This window comes from Alosa sapidissima, chromosome 7 (genome assembly GCF_018492685.1).
Source record: "Alosa sapidissima isolate fAloSap1 chromosome 7, fAloSap1.pri, whole genome shotgun sequence".
Taxonomy (NCBI): Eukaryota; Metazoa; Chordata; class Actinopteri; order Clupeiformes; family Clupeidae; genus Alosa; species Alosa sapidissima.
The window spans coordinates 18,310,190-18,330,813 of record NC_055963.1 but is presented as its reverse complement, the minus strand read 5'-3'; the positions used below and the strand labels follow the sequence as shown (position 1 = coordinate 18,330,813).

Below are 20,624 nucleotides of genomic sequence, written 5' to 3'. Positions count from 1 at the left end.
CTACACACAAATGGCAAAACCACTCACTGAGTTCGCAAAACTAAAAGCACAAACACTGCTTTGCACTCAGTTTGCAATTTTGTAACACACACTTTGCACAACTGTAGGCACAATGGCTATTATTTACACTATTTTGCCAACTCTCTGGCACACTTTCTCATGTGAAAACTGTTTTAGATAATTATAATAATTATATATATTATAATATATAATATTATAATATTATAATATTATAATAATTAATAATAACTGCAGCTCCTCATGGTTTTTCTGCAGTGGCTTTGGCTGTGGGTCCAGGATGTGAGCACACTAGTCATTCAGTTTTTGTGGGTGGTGTGTGCGTGTTTCCTCCTTGTGCTTGTGATTGTTTTTGTGCTTTTTTGTTTGCATCTTTTTTATGCGTTTTTGTTTGCATCTTTTCAGCTATTTTCAGATTTATATATAGGTTAAGTCAGAGTTTTTTTATTTCGGATTTGTTTTTCCTTTAGTATTTTTGTCAACGACTCCTAGGACACTGAAAGACCAGGCTGCACAAGGACACGGAACCATTGATTTTCGTTTTGATCCATCCATGTTTTGTGGAATTCCGTTCATGGGGGGCTATACAATAAATTCATTTATGTGTACATTTAGTGACTGTACACCAATCGGCCTGTAAATGACCGGACAGTTTTCTGTTAATGTCTAAAGAAGTCATGGGCCTAGGATGACTTTTTTTTTTTGTATGTTGACCTCCAGGGGCCACGTTAACCCATCCCATATCCACTCTTTTGATGTATGGTGCCACCTAGTTAAATAAAAAATAAAAAAAATTCATGGAGGACCATACAATAAATTAATATATGTGTACATTTGGTGACTGTTCACTACGCACACACACACACTCATAAACACACACAAACACACACATAAAGGTACTTGCACACACATGCAGGCACACACACACACACACACACACACACACACACACACACACACACACACATAAGCACAGACACACTCACACACAGACACACAAGCACACACATACACACACATACACACATTAGACATGCCAGGGGGGTATTCCAGAAAGGAGGTTCAACAAACACTGAGATAAAACTTAACCTCTGGGTTGTCTGAACCTGTGGTGACTAAACCCGAGCTGTCGGTTCCAAAATACCGGTAACCAGTTAGTTCAATCGGTAACACCTTATAATAACTACACACAATTCATCATTTATTAAGCCTTTTATTAGTTAATGGTTTGTTCATCATTAGTCATTTCTTGTTCATACATAATTTATCATCAGTAAAGCATTTGTTCACACAGTTATAAATGGTTTGTTCATAGTAAATAAGCCTATTTCTAAAATATGTACATTATTGTTAATACTTAATAAATTATGCACTAATTTACCACTAATTTACCACTTCCTAATACTATAATTCATGATTAACTCAGGAGTGGTTAGTTAATGATATTTTGTGAGCTCATCTAAAGTGAGGACGTTTTATGCCTTGCAACACTTTTACAAATGTGTTATAAAGTACGAAAATATTTTAGATATAGGCTTATATCTAAATATTTTAGATATAGGCCTTTCTGACAAAAGGACCCTGAACAAACTGATCAACATCTTGGACAATGAGTGTCACCCACTCCACAGCACTATTGTTAAGCAGAAGAGCCTGATCAGCTGGAGACTTCGCTCACTGCCTTGCACAACTGACAGACTGAGAAAGTCATTTGTCCCCAGGGCCATTGAACTGTTCAATGCCTCACTTAAGGGAAGAGGAGAGATAGACTTCTCTGCATAGTCTGTCTGCCTCTTCACCCCCTCCATGTTTGGTACTGTCTGTCCACTAGCCACTTGTACCACTGTCTTTATGCCTCACTGTTTGCGTGCTATATTAGCACATTAGCACATATGCATAACCCCCCCTCCATGCAACAGCCGAACTGTGGCCACACTTACTTATACATTTTCTTGAATAGTTAAATATATAGATATATAGACTTTACTTTACTTTATTTCTGCATTGTTGCACTGTTGACTTACTCATTTGCACTATCACCATGACCACTATCACCATTGCACTACCACCATGACACTCATTCATTCATTCACACAGAGCACCTTAGAGCACCTTACCATACCTTACTATGCACAGAGAATCACAGGCTCAGTCCCTGCCTCAGTCATTGCAAGCGCCTCTGATTTATTAATCACCACTATGTGGATACAGTTTTTAGAATTGATTTAGATTAAGTGTTAGTATAATTTGTATTTTTGTAATTTGTATTTTAGTATATTTTTATATATTGTATTAAGTGTTAGTATAATTTGTATTTTAGTATATTGAGCTTAGTTGTGTTTTTATATTATATACTTTAATTACTCTTTCTGCTGTTAAAGAAAGAATGTGTTTGTGTTGTATGTATGCTGCTGCTGAGACCTTGAATTTCCCCTGGGGATCAATAAAGTATCTATCTATCTATCTATCTATCTATTCACTATGAACAAACCATTTATAACGGTGTGTACAAATACTTTATTTATGAGAATTAACAGGAGCAATGCTTTACAAATGATGAACAAAGCATTTTGTAATAGTTTGCAACTTGTTTATAATGGGAAACTTATTTCATTTATAAGTGGTTGTTTCATAATAAATCATAAATCTTAATGATGTACCCACCGTACCTAATTCTTTAGTTGATGTGTTGTTCATGCATGAGGTCATGAATGAGAGACTATGAACTCATGTCAATTCCTGATGGTTCATAAGATATAAAGGAATGAAGTAATAGTAATGCATAAATCGTGAATTAATTCATGCATGCATTCATGATCATTCATATTACCCTTACCGTAAAGTGTTACTGTGCTTTCTCTCCAAACATAGCATACTTCAGAAACTGAGGCAAGCCAGCGGATGCCTACCTACTGTACACACTCATATCAGTGCCCTCCACATCAAATTAGTGCTAGACAACAGCCAGCCAGAACTGTTCCAGGATCAGAGGTTATCTGAGCGTGGGCTTTTGGACATCAATAATTTCTCACGTCAGCCTGTCTCCCTGCAGAAGTTTTAAGGCAGTCCTTGGCTGTTCTTGTTCGCTGAAAAGATCACAGTTGCCCTTTGAGCTGGGTCCCCTGGTGCCTCTGAACATATTATTGCCACAGTTTATCTGTCAGGGACTCAGCTTTGCTTCTCTACCAAAGGACATGTTTACTTTAGAAAGCATCCATTTTTCCAGACTGAAACTCAATACTTCAAAGAACTTTTTTTTTTTTCAACAGAGGTAACCTTTAGCTAACGGTGAGACTGCTGTGCATTACTTAATTCGGGGCTAGCGCAATGTTCAATGTCTAGTAGTTATAATGTTCAAGGCAAAAGAAAGCCTTTTAAGACACTGAAAAGGCATAATCTATTCAATGCCCAAGGCAGAAAAATTACTTTGTATGTTCCTCATTTAGAGCTCTTTCCCAGTCTTTTTGGAAGTATAGCAAACACATTGCAATTGAAAGCTTTTAAATGCAGTTGTCTACTCAATTCCAAAAGAAAATCCATATTGTATAACACTGATGCTATCAGCGCAGCCATTGGTTGTACTGAACAGCACTGCTAACTCCACTGTCTGTGATCGTAAAAAGAAATTGCTAACAGATTCATCTAGGTTCACTCAGGCTACATTCAACTGTACTGAAGCTCAGTGTCTGTGAGTCTGCAGTTGATACTCAGCATGGCCTCTTATCTGTTACATAACGAACAACCAGTCAGCTTTGAGAACAGCCTTGAACAGCTAATACAAACATGAATATCGTCCTACTGTTATTCATTTTTTTTGTCATATTTTTTGCACCTGTATTAGTGTTACTGTATCCAATGGCATCAATGCACAGTAATCTTATACTAGTGGGATACGATAGCACAAAATATATTGCATGAAATTATTATTTTTTTAACTTTTCCAGGATGGAATATGAAAGCAACTTACATTTACATTCATCTGTGTATATTTCATGTTTTTGCAATCAAAGCTATTGATTTGCTATGAAATATTGAGAGTGACTGATTGCAATGTACATCAGAACAGCAAGGAATGTTCTCCACATGCCTAGACCAGTCTCAAGGCAAGGCATATAAACCGCTCCAGAGTCCAGATTCAGTGATGATTTAAGAGAGGTTACAGTCTATGAAATGGCGAGTAGTGATATTAGTGATATAAAAGGAGAATTCCAGTGATTATTCACATAATAGCTCTGTTTCTCGAGGTCACCGAGTACTGTCAGTACAGAAAACAAGGGATCTTCCTTTATATGATATTGAACACAGCCTAGAGCCAGCATGCAGCATATATTATAGCATGATGACATAATGCCTGTGGAATGGAAATGCATCTCATCGCTGGTATTGTAAAGCCGCCTCCTTCCCTGTGACCTATACATGAAGGTATCTGAAATGGATTATCTGAACAATGTCACTATCTCTGCGTATTGCCTTTCCACTGATCTACAGTAGGCTACAGTCTTAATTCGGGGCTAGCGCAATGTTCAATGCCTAGTGATCATAATGTTCAAGGCAAAAGCAAGCCTTTTAAGGCACTGAAAAGGCATAATCTATTCAATGCTCAAGGTAGGGAAATTGGTTTGTAGGCTTTCTATTTAGAGAAGCCTGGATAACACCAGACCGCTTCTCAAATCTCAATTAAGATTGGGTGTGGGGACCCTTCATTTGCTTCAGATTTCCAAAGAGCGTAACCAGCAATGAAATTAAACTTAAACTGGTACATTAAACTCTTACCCAGTCTTTTCGGAAGTATAGCAAACACATCTTTTTTTTAAACGAAGGCTTTAAATGCACGCTTTAAATGATGCTATCAGTGCAGCCATTGGTTGTACTGAACAGCACTGCTAACCGTACTCCACTGTCTGCGATCGTAAAAAAAACTGCAAACAGGTTCATCTAGGTTCACTCAGGCTACAGTACATTCAAAGAGTGCTGAAGCTCAGTGCTGTAAAGTGTCTATGCATCTGCAGTTGATACTCAGCATGGCCTCTTATCTGTTACATAACGAACAACCAGTCAGCTTTGAGAACAGCCTTGAACAGCTAACACGAATATCATCCTGTATTCATGTAACTTTTGTCCTCTACTAAAAAGGGTCATAGATGGTCGTAATGGTGAGTATTCCCAAGGTTCTGGTTGGGGAGGGAAGCACCATACAAAAATAAGTTGCAGCTCATGTCGTTCATAAAGCAGGTCATGAGAACATTGATCACTCGTATATTCATCTTCATTCAAGTTAGTATAGATAGATAGATATAGATAGATGGTACTTCATGTGATTAATTGTTTGCAGTTTTTTTGCCTCTGTGCTCTGTGCGCTTCTTGTTAAGCTCCACTGCTCTGTGTGTGTGGGGCTTGCAGTATGTCAGCAGAAGTGGACCCTTGAGCATCTCTCCTCTCCACCAACATGAATTTCAAAGAGAACTGTTGATGACCGCTACACAAAGTGTCATCCACTGTAGCTCACATCTCTCCCTAATGTGATGCGCATTGTGACCACAGTGACCCAGTCGGCTGAGGGTCCACTAAAGGTTATGTTTTATCCACTTTACCCAGCGGCCGCATCAGCCCTGAATGACTGCCTGAGCTTTCATATAAATCTCAAATATAACGACAGTGGCCTAATCGAATTACATGCGGCCAATTTCTCTCTTATTTGAGCAGTTTGTGCAGTTTGGCTCAGCGCGTGGCGAGTGACCATTTGGTTTGCTGACTGGCTGAGCAAATGTGTTCTCCTGGGGGGGGACTGGGCTTGGATCGGCCTGTATGTGTTTGGACTTCTTGGGCTCAGGGGGATTCTGTGTTTGGATTTGGGTCAGACCCTGTCTGTTCCCTTCACTGATTCCAGACACAAATTATCTGCAGTTTACCTAAAGCACACACACACACGCACGCCCAAACACACACATACTGCACATGCACACACACAGACACACAGAGAGAGAGAGAGAGAGAGAGAGAGAGAGAGAGAGAGAGAGAATCACAGCACACATGTTTAAGCATACATTACACTCTAGATAGACACATAAACACACACACACACACACACACACACACACACACACACACACACAAATAAACAAACAAGGCCATTGGCATCAAACACTGGGTCACTTCAATATACTATTATTGAATTATATTGCACAAATAGGCTGACACCAGACATAATTTCACTGCATTTCTTACTTCCAGTAACTATATGCATGTGACAATAAACTTCCTTGTATCCTTGTATCCTTATATAAGCCAAGTAAACATGCATAAAAATGTATGTGCACTTGGACCACAACACACTCACACACACAAAAACACACAGATGTGTGCACACAGTGAATCAGTGGAACTGCCACGGGCCTATGCATATGTATGAAAACAGTGTTTAATGCTGGTCTCTACCCAAATCATGAGACTTCTGGACAGCCGAGCAGTGAAACAAACTGCCCTAATGTATGAATCCATCAGTTTTATAGGGTCATCTGCTTAAGAATCCTATGTAGGATTATGTATTTTGAGTAGATCAAAATGTCTTGCTAGCTTGGTTGTCTAACTAAGTGTGTATTTGTAATTTAAATGTGTGTGTGTGGGGGGTGGGGGTCTGTGTGTGTGTGTATGTGTGTATGTGTGTGTGTGTGTGTGTGTGAGAGAGAGAGACAGAGCGAGAGAGAGAGAGAGAGAGAACACAATCTGACAGACAGTGCCTCAACTGTTAGCAAGGAAGGACACTGAACTGCACTTTCTGACAGCACACAAAAATATGAGGACATTAGGAGACTTTTCTAAAACAAGTCCTCCATGAGTTTCTGTTAGCCTGCGGTGAGGAGAGGCTTTAACTCCTCATCAGAGAAAATGAGAACTGTCTCATCCTTGTTGTACAGTACATAACTTCCTGCCATAAATAAAGGGAAAACATTTGTTTTTTACATTTGTGTCCCCTGAACCCATTCCCCTCAGAAGTATCTATTGTAGGCTACCTTGTGTCTCATCATCCTCCGATCTAAATGCTGTGAGAGATTATGGTCATGCCAATAAAGCCTCTTTTTCAACTTGAAATAGAGAGAGAGAAAAGAGAATGTGTTTGTGTCAGTGTATGTGTGTGTGTCATTTATCATACTCAATGTACTGATGTGTTTACTGCCAAGTAAAGGCACTCTGTCTCTCACTGTCTCATGCTACTCACACACACACACACACACACACACACACACAACCTCTGGATGCAAATTTGGATGTGTTGCATTATGTATGCACTTTGGTATATACCTGGGATGCATGGGCTCGGCAGCTGTTTTGTCTGAATACAGAAATTCTAGTATGAGTGGCTTGATATACTATAATGCAAAGTGCCACACTACTTAGGTTTTATATTAACATTTAGTCATGCAAATGTAAACTTTTGTGGTATTTTTATGGTTTTACTCCGAACATAATAGCCGGCATTTATTTAACATTAATATTAAACACAGTATGTGCATGTTTCTCTGTTCTTTTGTGATGTCCTTGTAGTTGTGAAAAACAATGTCTTTCCTTTAGCTTTCTATATAAAATAATAATGACAATTTAAAAATGAGCTCTCAGACCTCTGATGAAATAACTCCCAAATAAAATAGACCACAGGTCATCTACCCGGGTTGTACAGGACAATCTTTCACTCTCGCTCTTGGGCATGGGCATGTTGGGAATTCTTCTCTCACCCTGTCAAACTCTTTGTGAGATCAAAGATACCAGACCCTGGTGTGGTTTAGCCGTGAAGTGAATGCATTTTTTTCTAGAACACTCCATCAATCCAATTGTAGAATATGACAGAAACAAAATAGTGAGCCACACATCCATTGATTCTATAGCATATAACTCATTTTCTGTACATGGGCACTTTGACATGTGAGCCATATTTTTATGCCAGTAGCAATGAGGGAGTGACAGCCTTCTCATAAATCCTGCACGAAAACTACATTTTTGACCCAGTGTCACCTGCGTCCACTAACCTTGGCTGGGAAATGAATGGTCCAACTATGATCTATCTCTATCCGGTAAGGGCCATACATCAGTGGTCAAGGAGATGAGCCTACGTCCTGTGCTAGTAATTACTATACATCACAGGAACCCTGAACCTTATCAGTCTGAAAAACCTCTATAGCCACCAATGAAGAGACCTTCAAGATGATCAAGTAATCATGCATTTTATTTTAATCATATGTTTACACAGTACTCCTATGGAAGAAACCAACATATTTCTATAGTGGTGTTTTGTTTACCTAGAGGAACAGATACTGTAACACTTCATTATTGGTGTTGCGTAAGCACCATCATAGAAGTGACAAACTGTGCCTGTGTTACTGTACGAACCTGTATCTGAGAAGAAAGAGAATGTATGTGTCCATATTACAGTGACATACTGTGTAAAGATACTTAATTATTGTTGCAGCAAAGTTTGAGAATTAACAGGCAAGTCCCACCACTCTGCTGGGCTTCGGTCAGTTATTTTAGGCAGCTATTTTCCTATTCAAATGAATGGGAAGGCATACGTAACTCTAAATAGGGAGGTCGCTAAAACAAGGCTAAAAAACACATTATTCTTTACATTAACTTGTAGTGATGGGGACGAGACCGCCTATGCCGAGTCCGAGTCAAGACCGAGTCTTTGAAGGGTCGAGACCGAGTCGAGACCAAGTCTGTTGGTTTTCAAATACAGTCGAGTCCGAGTCAAGACCGAGTCTTTGAAGAAGCAAGTCCGAGTCGAGACCGAGTCCTTTAGGAGTCGAGACCGAGTCGAGACCAAGACCATAAAAAAATTTCAGTTTTAATATTCATAATTTAATATCACCCCAGTTAATAATCAACAGTTAGGCCTACAGACTAAGCTAGATTGGGAATTGTTTAGAGGAGCAGTCTTAACGTCTTAATATGGACTATGCTGACCTACAGACACTCACCGGCAGCAGAGCCATAGAGATAAATAAATGGCTCTGACGGCAGTATCTTTGCATTGCACCATGGGATGTCATTTTCAAATAATGCCAGTCAACATAGCATTTTATTATTATTGTTGTTATGTGTTGTCTGTTTTTTTTATATGAACATAAAAAATGCGTTGGTCTCGAGGACTCGGTCTGAAATTACGAGTCCTTCTCCTCCCACTGTGGTCCGAGACCGAGTCAAGACCGAGTCTTTGAAGGAACGAGTCCAAGACGAGACCGAGAAAGCAGAAATTGGTCTCGAGACCGGACTCGAGTCCGAGACCGGACTCAAGTACTACATCACTATTAACTTGCTCACTCTGCATGCACCAACACTCGCGGCATGGCTATAACCATGGTGATGGGAAAGTAAACAGAAGGCAAAACGTCAATCATGCCGTTTCCAACAATGCAGTTGGTTACTTTCTTTACAGGAAAGTGCAGGATACATGTAGACAACTGGCGTTACAAACTAAACTCATACATTTTTTATGGAGGATTCTTTGAGTGCTGTGTCTCTTCATTATAAAGTCTCTGATTAAGATTCAGGTGGAATTAGTGAGACAAGGATAGAAAATAATTCATTACTTGCCTGATAAAGAAATTTGTACTGAACTCTCGCAGTGTCAAAGTAATTGATTTGACCAAAGTTCTTTCCACATTAAGGGAGCCTGAAATTCTCAGATTAAATCAGATCTTTGCCTAACACACCATGTGCAAGCTACTATTTTCATATAAGGTTTACCCTGGGCATTATGTGTCAAAAACTGTGTGTTTACTAGCCCTATGAGATTTCCCTCAATAAGGTCTTATATGTCTCACACTCTCTCACTAAAATGAGTCATTACATCTAGATTAGGCTTTTAGCCCTTCCTCATCCTCCTGCTAATGGCACCCTTTCACACACTGAGTATTCATCTGGGAACTGTTATGCCAATTAAGTATCCTCATTCCCACTATCAAGGTCCACCAGCTGTTCAGACATCCAGACATCTCAGTCCAGACATCTGATTCAAGACATGACAACTAACATTCATAAGCCTGGGTCTTCAGGTCCAAGGTTATTGAAGCAAGGGTGCGTTTCTCTTTTTGCAGAATTCTGACTACGGGACTTTTAATTTCGGAAACCAACATGACTAGACACTGCAGGCACTGTGACCTCCAGTTTTGTCCATTCAATTGAACTGTTTAGCAGATTTAACTGATTTATCTGATTGAACTGTATAGCAGTAATAGCAGCCCCAGGGATGGATAGTGGGTAGGAATGTAACGGTATGAAAATTTAACCTCACGGTAGTGGCCAAAATTATCACGGTTTTCGGTATTATTACGGTATTTCTAAAAGTGTGTTCAATATGTTCAGAAAGCACTGATAGGCCTACACAAGCTGAAATAGTTTCAAAAAGTGTTCATGTTTAATTGGCTATGTGCTTATAGCTTAACTTACCCTACCATAACTTGGAGTTTGCTATTTCTGTTATTTTGATGCAATGAGTGAGACCAAAGTAAGCGTTCAAAATAAAACTTTAGGCTACTGTATTCTCCTGATAACGTGAGTGGAATGGATTTAATGTGGACGCAAACATAAAAAGATGCTGTGAGTGGCTACATGATACAGTGCACATTTTGCGGTGAAAAAGTTCCAGCTTTTAAAATCAGGTGTAGCCTAATTCAAATCGTAGTTAAAACCATCAATTAGACAACAGAATCAGTAGGATACCAGTTTTGTTTCATTGTACCAGGCCTACTGTATGTCAAAAGCAGGCTCGGATGAAGCTGGGAAGGATTAAACAAACGGTTTCCACACCGCGGTAATCAACAGTGATAATCATGATGTTTGAAATGAAAATGGTAATTATTATCGTCAACATTTTTATCGCGGTTTACCATTATACCGGTAATCGTTACATCCCTAATAGTGGGTATAATGTTCTTTCCTGCCAGACATCTGTGTATTACTGTGAATTTCTGGTCTCTGTCTTCTAAGAGATACTGTTTCAAAGTTAAATGATGCATGTCATTAACATGTTATGTGAGTGCTTCTGTTCCTGTTTTCAGAGAGACCTCTTAAAGTCTCTGCTTCATCAATAGCTGTAATAAATATTGTACAACTTATGTGCTGTCGGTAACAGCATGTATTTTTTAATTTACTTAAGTACTTTATTTATTTTAGAGAAAGCCTGTTTAAATTCAAATTGTCACAGATTCTCAATAGCATTTGAGTTATGGCCAATGTCTGCAATATCACCCTAGCCTACAGTGCTGCCATGCATCCACTCCTAAAAGGGTCATGTATCAGTAAATGATGACATCCACTTAAAGGAGATATGTGGCAATTTGTCGGTACAAAAAAAACCCGAACATGGCTTATAGACATGCCCCCAGTTTGTAGCACTTTAGCTGCCTGGAAGCTGTGGCTGTTGGCTGCAGCAACTCGAGCTTGGTAAAACCAATTGTTTTCATTTTTTCCCATCAGTACTCGGTGACCTTGAGAAACGGAGATCTGTATGTGAAAATTCCCTTTTAACAGTTCTCATTTACATTTATATGTATTGCTTTAGCAGACAGTTTTATCCAAAGCGACCTTTTATATGTCAATCATATTACAAGGGCCATTGTCCCTTGAGCCTTGCTCAAGGGCACAACGGTGGAAGCCGGGAACTGAACCCATAACCTTTCAGGCTACCTGACTACTTAGCCACTACGCTACCACCACTCCAGCTGCTCAACGCTTGATGGTCTTTTGGGCCCCCACCGTCGTCACCGTTGCAAACTCAATCATCTTCAACTTAACACTTCAAAGACCAAGGAGATGGTGGTGGATTTCCGCAGGTCTAAGCCCACTCTTCTACCAGCCCACATTGATGGGGTCAATGTGGAGGTGGTTAGCACCTACAAGTATCTGGGTCTCCACCTGGACAATAAACTGGACTGGTCAGCCAACACTGACGCACTCTACAAGAAAGGGCAGAGCAGGCTGTACTTCCTGAGGACGCTGCGGTCCTTCAATGTGTGCAGTAAGCTCCTCAGGATGTTCTACCAGTCTGTTGTTGCCAGCGTCCTCTTCTATGCAGTAGTATGCTGGGGAGGAAGCACAAGGAAGAAGGATGTGGGGCGAATTGACAGGCTGGTAAGGAAAGCTGGCTCTGTAGTTGGAGCTGAACTGGAGTGCATCACTTCACTATCTGACAAAAGGACCCTGAACAAACTGATCAACATCTTGGACAATGAGTGTCACCCACTCCACAGCACTATTGTTAAGCAGAAGAGCCTGATCAGCTGGAGACTTCGCTCACTGCCTTGCACAACTGACAGACTGAGAAAGTCATTTGTCCCCAGGGCCATTGAACTGTTCAATGCCTCACTTAAGGGAAGAGGAGAGATAGACTTCTCTGCATAGTCTGTCTGCCTCTTCACCCCCTCCATGTTTGGTACTGTCTGTCCACTAGCCACTTGTACCACTGTCTTTATGCCTCACTGTTTGCGTGCTATATTAGCACATCAGCACATATGCATAACCCACCCCCCTCCATGCCACAGCCGAACTGTGGCCACACTTATACATTTTCTTAAATAGTTAAATATATAGATATATAGACTTTACTTTACTTTATTTCTGCATTGTTGCACTGTTGACTTACTCATTTGCACTATCACCATGACCACTATCACCATTGCACTACCACCATGACACTCATTCACACAGAGCACCTTAGAGCACCTTACCATACCTTACTATGCACAGAGAATCACAGGCTCAGTCCCTGCCTCAGTCATTGCAAGCGCCTCTGATTTATTAATCACCACTATGTGGAGACTGTTTTTAGAATTGATTTAGATTAAGTGTTAGTATAATTTGTATTTTTGTAATTTGTATTTTAGTATATTTTTATATATTGTATTAAGTGTTAGTATAATTTGTATTTTAGTATATTTAGCATATTCTTTATCTTCTACTGTCCTTACTGCTTAGTTGTGTTTTTATATTATATACTTTAATTACTCTTTCTGCTGTTAAAGAATGTGTTTGTGTTGTATGTATGCTGCTGCTGAGACCTTGAATTTCCCCTGGGGATCAATAAAGTATCTATCTATCTATCTATCTTCAAAGGACCTAAACCTTAACCGTAACCATAATTCTTGCCTTACCCTAGCGCCTTCCAGGGAGTGCTGCCTTGAGGTCGATGGTGGGGTCCCAAAAGACCATATATTTTACTCAACTCATAGATGAAGAAATATTATGGTACATAGATAATCATACAAGAAAATACTGATGAGAATCTTGCCAGTCACATACAGTACAATCCAAGCTTGAAATAACGGATCAAAGGGTGTTTTTCAAAGGCATTGCATCAAAGGCAGTGCATTGCCCTGACAAATATTACAGTCAGAATATTGAACAAAAATCAAACCAGGAAATATTGTATAATTCTAGTTGGAGAAGCAAAGACCTGTTGGAAAGTAGGTTCCTAAATGTAGGCTACCTCAGGGACATATTCACATTTAAATGACATTGACAAAATTACATTTTGGAGCCTTGGCACCATCAATTTCCAAAAAATGGAAAAGAAGCATAGAACTCCACTGTGCTCCTGTTCACTCAATCTTTGCCTGCAGATGACACATTCACACTCTGTATGGTAGAGAAAGTAGAAAGGAATACAAACTCCAAAAGTGGAGTTCTCACACTGAACTTTAAAACAGGCTATTGATGTCTTTCATTTTTGTCATCATTCTCTTAATTTCTATATAGGCAACAGAGATATTTTAAGATGAAGCGTGTGAGGATGTTGCTATACACAATTTCAAACTGCTTCTCCCTGGTGTCCTTATTGTCTGAGAAAATAATTTTGGCCACTTTTGGCCACTAGAAACAACTGATATTTTCATTCATCCGGCAAATCTCCAGAGCACCAGGTTGGGTTGTGTGTGCGGAACTAATGTTTAGAATATCATGCAAATGAGGGAAAGAAGAAGAATGTTTCACAAACCTTTGTAGTATGCGGTGAAAGATGGCATCACTCAAATGAAATCTTTCTTAGATGGGGGAGTGAATCAAATCAAATGACAAATGACTAAGTGAAAAACAACACATCTCTGCAGTGCAGAAGATGTGTGTGATCCACTGTAGAGGCTAATGCTGGGAACATTTTGTAATACCCTCATTGTAATATCCTCACCCCTGATATCCTCATCCCTTCTATGCCCAGCAACCACCGCCAACCCCCTGAATGTTTCAAATCATTGCCCTACTAAACGCTAACATTTGCATAACCAAGCACTTGGCAAATCAAGGCAGCGTTGAACTTTGTGGTTCATTACTCCGCATATTCTGTGTGGCCCCCTAACCAGCACTTATGAATCCCACACGTCCATGTCCTTCACCGTGCTGGACAGAGGGCAGTAAGTAATAATAATTATATACTCTCATCTCAGTCATTCTCCTTTTAATGTCGTCACCTTTATACTGGGACCAGTGCCCATGCAGGAACAAAATGAATTTTACATTTAATTTATCAGAAGAATCTCAAAGAACTTTTCTTGAACTTTACCTTGCAACCCAAGCAGAGATCATGTACCTGCAAGTTCAAGTTAAAGCTGGGCTTTGTTAAACCCATAACGCTATGGTGGTATATGTGGTAAACAAAATGGAATTGCATTTTATTGAATTTACCAATCAGCAATTGCGTTATCAAGTATGAACTCATCATTAGTTCATCATTAACACACTAAAGTAAATGGACATTGAAAAACTTGTTTGTGTGATATTTCAACATTCATCAGTAGCCTAATATACTTATATATGTCAGCAGTTCTTTGCGAGTTCAACTCAAGTAAACACTATGACTGTCTTACACACCCAGTGCACATTTTCTTTTCATTAAATGAGAGCATACTACAGATACACAACCACAAATATTGACACCTGCTCTCTCTCTATCTGTCTGTCTGTCTCTCTCTCTCTCTCTCTCTCTCTCTCTCTCTGACACACACAAATAGACACACTGAGAGCTGCTGTCTGATCCGCAGAAATTGTTTGCATTGTTTCCCACTCTTTGGTGAAAGACAGACGCACTCATCATTATTTTGTTTTGCTGGATCCAGGACACAAATAATCCATTTCAAAGTTTTGTTATTCAAATAAGAATGATTTACTTTCCAAGGCCTCAAATGTGATTCAGTTTTTTAAAGGTAGATGATAGTCCTATTTTGCCCAATTTTGATCCATGAAGGCAAATCCATTCACTTGATAATAAAGCAAGAGAGACTCATAAGTGTGAGCTAGGGAGATATTCAGCAGCACCCTGCAATTCAATGTGTGAGTCACCCTAGCTTCCACCTAATTTTATATCCACATGCTTCCTACGCAGGCAGCAATATGCTATTAAAATGAATGAAATGAAATAAAGTGAAGAGCTTCCATTGTTACGATTGCTCTGAACTTTTGAATCTTTCTAATCTTTGTCAATTTAATTTGGCCTTTTTTTTTTACAATAATTTACAAAAATCCCTTCTTTAATGTCAAAGTGAAAGCAAATTTTTACAAAGAAAATGAATATGACAAATGTGCAAATCTGCCTAGCAGGCCGTCACTAGAAACTGAGTGACCATTCAAGAAGAATAATGGTGGTAGGGGTGGGGGTCACCAAGGCACCTATGACAACTCTGATGAAGCTAAAAGTTTCAGCAGCTGAGATGGGAGAAACTCTGCATACAGCAACATTTTAATTCTTCACCAGTCAAAGCTCTATACAGTAGGTGAGTGGCAAAGCTCTTATTAAATCTCGACTAAAATTTGTGAATGACAGAAGGGCATCACTGATAGAAAGACACTAATAGAAGGTTTGTTGGTCTGAGACCAAAATTGAGCTTTTTGGCCATCAGACTAGATGCTATTTTTGGCAGACACCAAACACTGCACATCACCAAAAAGCACCATTCCTAATTTGAAACATGGTGGTGGTAGCATCATGCTGTGGGGATACTTCTCGAGCTGCAGGTCCAGAAAGAATTGTAAAGGTAAAAGTAACGAGAACTACGACTTGGAAGAAGATTTACTGCTGTAGCAGGAAGCTCACTGCGTCGGGATTAGTGTGTGCTTCACCTCACTGTGTGTTTACTGTGCTGAGTGTGTTTCACTAATTCACGGACTGGGATAAATGCAGAGACCAAATTTCCCTAATGGAATCAAAAGAGTATATATACTAATTAGTTCAAGCATAATTGCAAAAACAAAATCTTTACAAAAAGGTCCTAGACATTTTAACATCATTGGTTTAAAATAAGTCTGGCATGAAACTACAGAGCTACTACAAGCTTGGATGCAGGCTTTAACATGTCTTTCTAATGGTGCTTATCGTAGTCATAAATTACCTTGACCTTCAAGTGCTTTTTATTAGCAGTACTTAAAATTATACTTAAAAGTGACAGAGTGATCATAGATTTATTGGTGATATTCCAAACTAGTCTGTATCCCTCTCATCCCTGTCATTGCCTCTCAGTCTGATCCAATACATCTCTGGGCACAATCAGATCAGGTGCCCAGAGATGTATGACATGTTGGGCAGGACATGGCAGTACTCTCAGGAAACATTACTGTCTGATCTAACGTCAATACCATTTGCCAAAAAGTCTCTGTTTGATGTTTGCAGCAAAATGTTCTGTCATTTTAAAGTACTGTCACTTTTAATTAGCCACTTTATATTTGAATGTCTGGTTTGATTTGCACTATTCATAGAGTTAGGGTTATGACTAGGGTGAAAGGTCTGGATAAACCAATGCTGGGGATGTGTGAGGTGAAGGGTAAGATGAATTAGTTGACAGATTTATGGGTAAAACTACTTAGATAATTCGTCCACAGATATTGAACAGATCATCTGTTAAGATTCCAATTCAGTATGTACAAAAATGGTTTAACAATTACTGAACATCACCTTGACCAAATCTAACCCTTAACCTTAAACCCTAACCTTAACCGAGGTAGTAGGTAATTGTGAGGCACATAATACAGTGCATATGTCACATTTGGTAAATACTGTGCATAATGTCATCATTATGACTGCACAAAATCCTACCTATCGCCACCTACTTGAAATGGTGTAGGTTTTTGAACATTCTAAGTTCCGCAACAATTGAAGGTTCTAAAATTCTATGTTGAATTCAATGAACCCAGATATTCTTTAGAACGTTCATTTCCCAACATTCCCGTCACACCGGTGTGACGGTACCAGAGACGGTTGATAAAGCTAACTTAAGTTAAAAGTTAAAGTTAACTATAGAATCTTTGACGGTACTCCTTTAAGGGTTAAAATTGGTTGATTTCATTGGAAGAGTAAAAGGTACGGTAAGAGGCAAAGCATGAGGTGGAGCTACATGACAGTCAATTCTGAGCTGTCGTTTTGTGATTACCGTATGATGATGGATTGTTACTATATATCTCATAGGCACTTTAATCCAAGCTGGGAAGATTGAAATTCAACCCGATAATAAATTCAACCGATGTAAAACTGAACTGCTGATACGGCATGAAACGCCAAGGTTTATCATATAGGAATAAAAACTGACTTCATATTCAATATAATGTTATCATTTTATTAATTTTAATTACTTTATTTAATTAGTGCTATTCAATGCAGGCTTGATGCAAACTGTTAAGTTTAAGAGGTTTGGCTTTGAAAAAGTAATTGGAAAAAGTCACATTTCTGAGCGGTCTGTGTATCCAAACCATTCAGTATGAGCACACCAAAGTTACCACCTGAATGAGTTTTTGCAGCTTTTCTCTAATGAGTGAATAGTAGCTCAAGGTCAAAGTCATTTACATTCATTTCTGCAGGCTAAATGAGCTCATTTGGGAACTGTTTTTAGCATTTGAAACGTATTCTTCCTGACAAATTAAACAGGTCTAGTCGGTCCTTTTGCATATCTTAAAAAGCTTGACCTTCATTTCTCGTCTCAGACATGCTGACTAATCCATGTGCCATCTGACGTGATGGAACTGGGTCTCATGATGGCACATCATCACCCCATATCACCGCAGTGATATATATGTAAGACAAATCAATGTAAAACACCATCAAATTAGGATGTTTTTATTAAAAACATAGACATAACCGATGCTTTAAGCCCGGAATGATAATTCTACTCTATGTACAACTTGAAATAATGAGTGTTACAGTATAATGGGTAAGTAGATTACAGGACTGTTTTGAACAGCTTAATAAATTGCATTGGCCTTCTTAAACTCTATGTATTTAATTAACATGAAGCTATTGAAACAAGTTTTTACCAGCAATTGTAAGCCCACACTCTCCTTCTTATCACATGTCAATCATGTCACCACAAAACTTCACCTTATTTTACCTCCGCAACATTGCACTCTTCCGCCCCTCCCTGACCGCAGCTGAAACATTTATCCATGCCCTCATCACCTCCAGGATGGACTACGGCAACAGCATTATCTACGGACTACCTAACAAAAATTCAATATGTCCAGAACTCAGCCGCCCACCTTCTCACCTCCACCCATAGTCGGGGACTACATCACCCCTGTCCTCCACAACCTCCCAGTCAAACACAGGATCAACTTCAAAATACTTCTCCTCACATACAAAGCTCTCAATAACCATGCCCCCCCATACCTCTCCTACCTCCTCATCCACTACACAACCACCCTCTGCCTCAGGTCTGTTGATGCGAACACACTCAAGACCACCAGGACTAAGCTCCAGACCTGGGGCGCCAGGACCTTTTCAGCTGCTGCACTCTCCCTCAGGAACGCCCACTCTGACCACATAAACAGTCGAACACCCTACCATCCTTCAAACAGGCCCTAAAAACTCACCTCTTCAAACCTGCCTTTTCCTGTTAATTGACTTCCAGCTTTTCTCTTCTCATTGCCCACATCTGTAGTTTTGTCCAGGTCTGCTTTGTTCTGGTACTTGTGTTTTTTCTCTCCATGTACCTTGTGTTGTTGTTAAAACTATAAAGCGTATTTGAGCATCTTTATAGCGCTATACAAATTAAATGTATTATAATGATTGTGATTATTAAGGTTCTTATTATTGTTGTTATCATAATGATTATTGTTATTATTATTATTATTATTATTCATTGCATTCAAGAACAATGTCATGTAGGTGACCAATAAATCTGCTCCAATAAAGAGCATGTGAAGTATGTGTGAAGCATTCATTGAAACTTACATGAAGACAGACCCTGAAATCACTGCTCCAACTGCACATTTGGCACAGAATCTCAATTAGGAGGTAAGAGTAAAGCTAGCGGGATACTGATTGACAGCATGAAAATAACTTGGGGAAAGGGAAGATAAGCACATCACATAAAATGAAGGGAGAGTATGCAAAATGGGAAAGGATTTCAAAAATCATGAGGATGTTACATGTGGAGAAAAAGAGAGAAATTTGGGAGTGATGAGGAGTGTGATGAGGAAAATGGAGTCAACGGAGTAGGATAAGGAAGCCACAGTATATGATTAAGTGGCTTCTGTGAGGAATGTTAAGTATAATACAGCTTGCATCAACCTATCATTACAAAATGCATCAACCTATCATTTTAAGAGCTTAACAAAACAAAGGAAAAAAAGAAAAGCAGTTTAAATGCAGGATGTAGGAGGAAACATCATTTTTAATTCAGCAGAAATGTTCGGATAGAGGACATCGTTTCCAATGTTTTTTATGTTACTAAAAAGAGCGACAAAACTTTATAGTCATTTTCCCCCCAAAAGCACTCCTTTTATTCAAACATCCCGGTTGTCCACAATGTCTCCTTCTCAAAGCAACTTTACCCATAACAAACGTAGTCCTGACAAGAAACAGATCAAGATCTATCGGAGGGTTAGGAAACATCTGCTCACAACTTCCCATCAAAGTTCCCATCACAACTTCTCAAACTGCGGGTCTTTTAAAAACTTAAATGGATGGATGAATGGATGCCACTGTTCCTGGCCGGGTTGTCTGATGGTTGCCGCGCATCTTCCTCTTCCTGCCGCGGCCTCTCCTAGGAGGAGCCCTGTTTTTGCCACCGGTGGTGTCCTGGCCATTGCAGTTCTCTGCATGCAGGGCCATGGTGTTCTGGAACGAGACAGGCACCATGATGACTCGGTGTGCTTACTCAGCTATACTGTAGATCGGTTCAATCATCAGATCAATGAAGTAGATACACATTCATACTGACAGGGCAACACTGTTTAAACCTGCCTGTTAAGCAAACTTCCTACATATCAAGCTATTGCTTATATGGGCCACTGACACACGGGTGTCTGAAACATCTCACAGAATAACTCATTACTTCCAGCGCATCCAATATCAAGAAACCCATCCAAATGGCAAAGTAACCAATCAATTAATCCATGACACTGGTCAGTGGAGGAGAGCCCTATTCTTACCCTGCGGGTGAAAGTTTTGCCACACTTGGTGCACACAAAGGAGGTGGGCACAAAGTTGGGGTCGTGGTAGCGGCGGAAGTGCACGTCCAGAGGCTGTTTCTGCCTGAAGGTCTTCTCACAGTGGCTGCAGGCGTACGGCTTCTCACCGGTGTGGGTGCGCTTATGCCTCACCATGTGACACTTCTGTTCACAAAAGAACGCAAGTTAAA

General features: G+C 39.6%; 1 protein-coding gene and 1 long non-coding RNA gene across 4 annotated transcripts in view; one reads left to right on the top strand and one right to left on the bottom strand.

The window, feature by feature from the left end:
• Positions 1-1,057: 1,057 nt before the first annotated feature.
• The window catches only part of LOC121714081, a 23,632-nt gene continuing 4,065 nt past the window's right edge, over positions 1,058-20,624 (top strand). Inside the window, exons 1-3 of the long non-coding RNA XR_006033021.1 lie at positions 1,058-1,184; positions 7,783-7,788; positions 18,179-18,185. This is a non-coding gene — a long non-coding RNA (uncharacterized LOC121714081). The remainder of the gene's footprint in view (positions 1,185-7,782; positions 7,789-18,178; positions 18,186-20,624) is intronic.
• LOC121714080 (transcriptional repressor CTCF-like) overlaps positions 19,636-20,624 on the bottom strand; it is a 16,670-nt gene continuing 15,681 nt past the window's right edge. For all 3 annotated transcript variants that reach the window (XM_042099248.1, XM_042099249.1, XM_042099250.1), the window contains exons 8-9: positions 20,416-20,598; positions 19,636-20,101 (exon numbers count right to left, since the gene is read on the bottom strand). In XM_042099248.1, the coding sequence (XP_041955182.1) occupies positions 19,940-20,101; positions 20,416-20,598 (345 nt within the window). In that variant the 3' untranslated portion in view covers positions 19,636-19,939. The remainder of the gene's footprint in view (positions 20,102-20,415; positions 20,599-20,624) is intronic.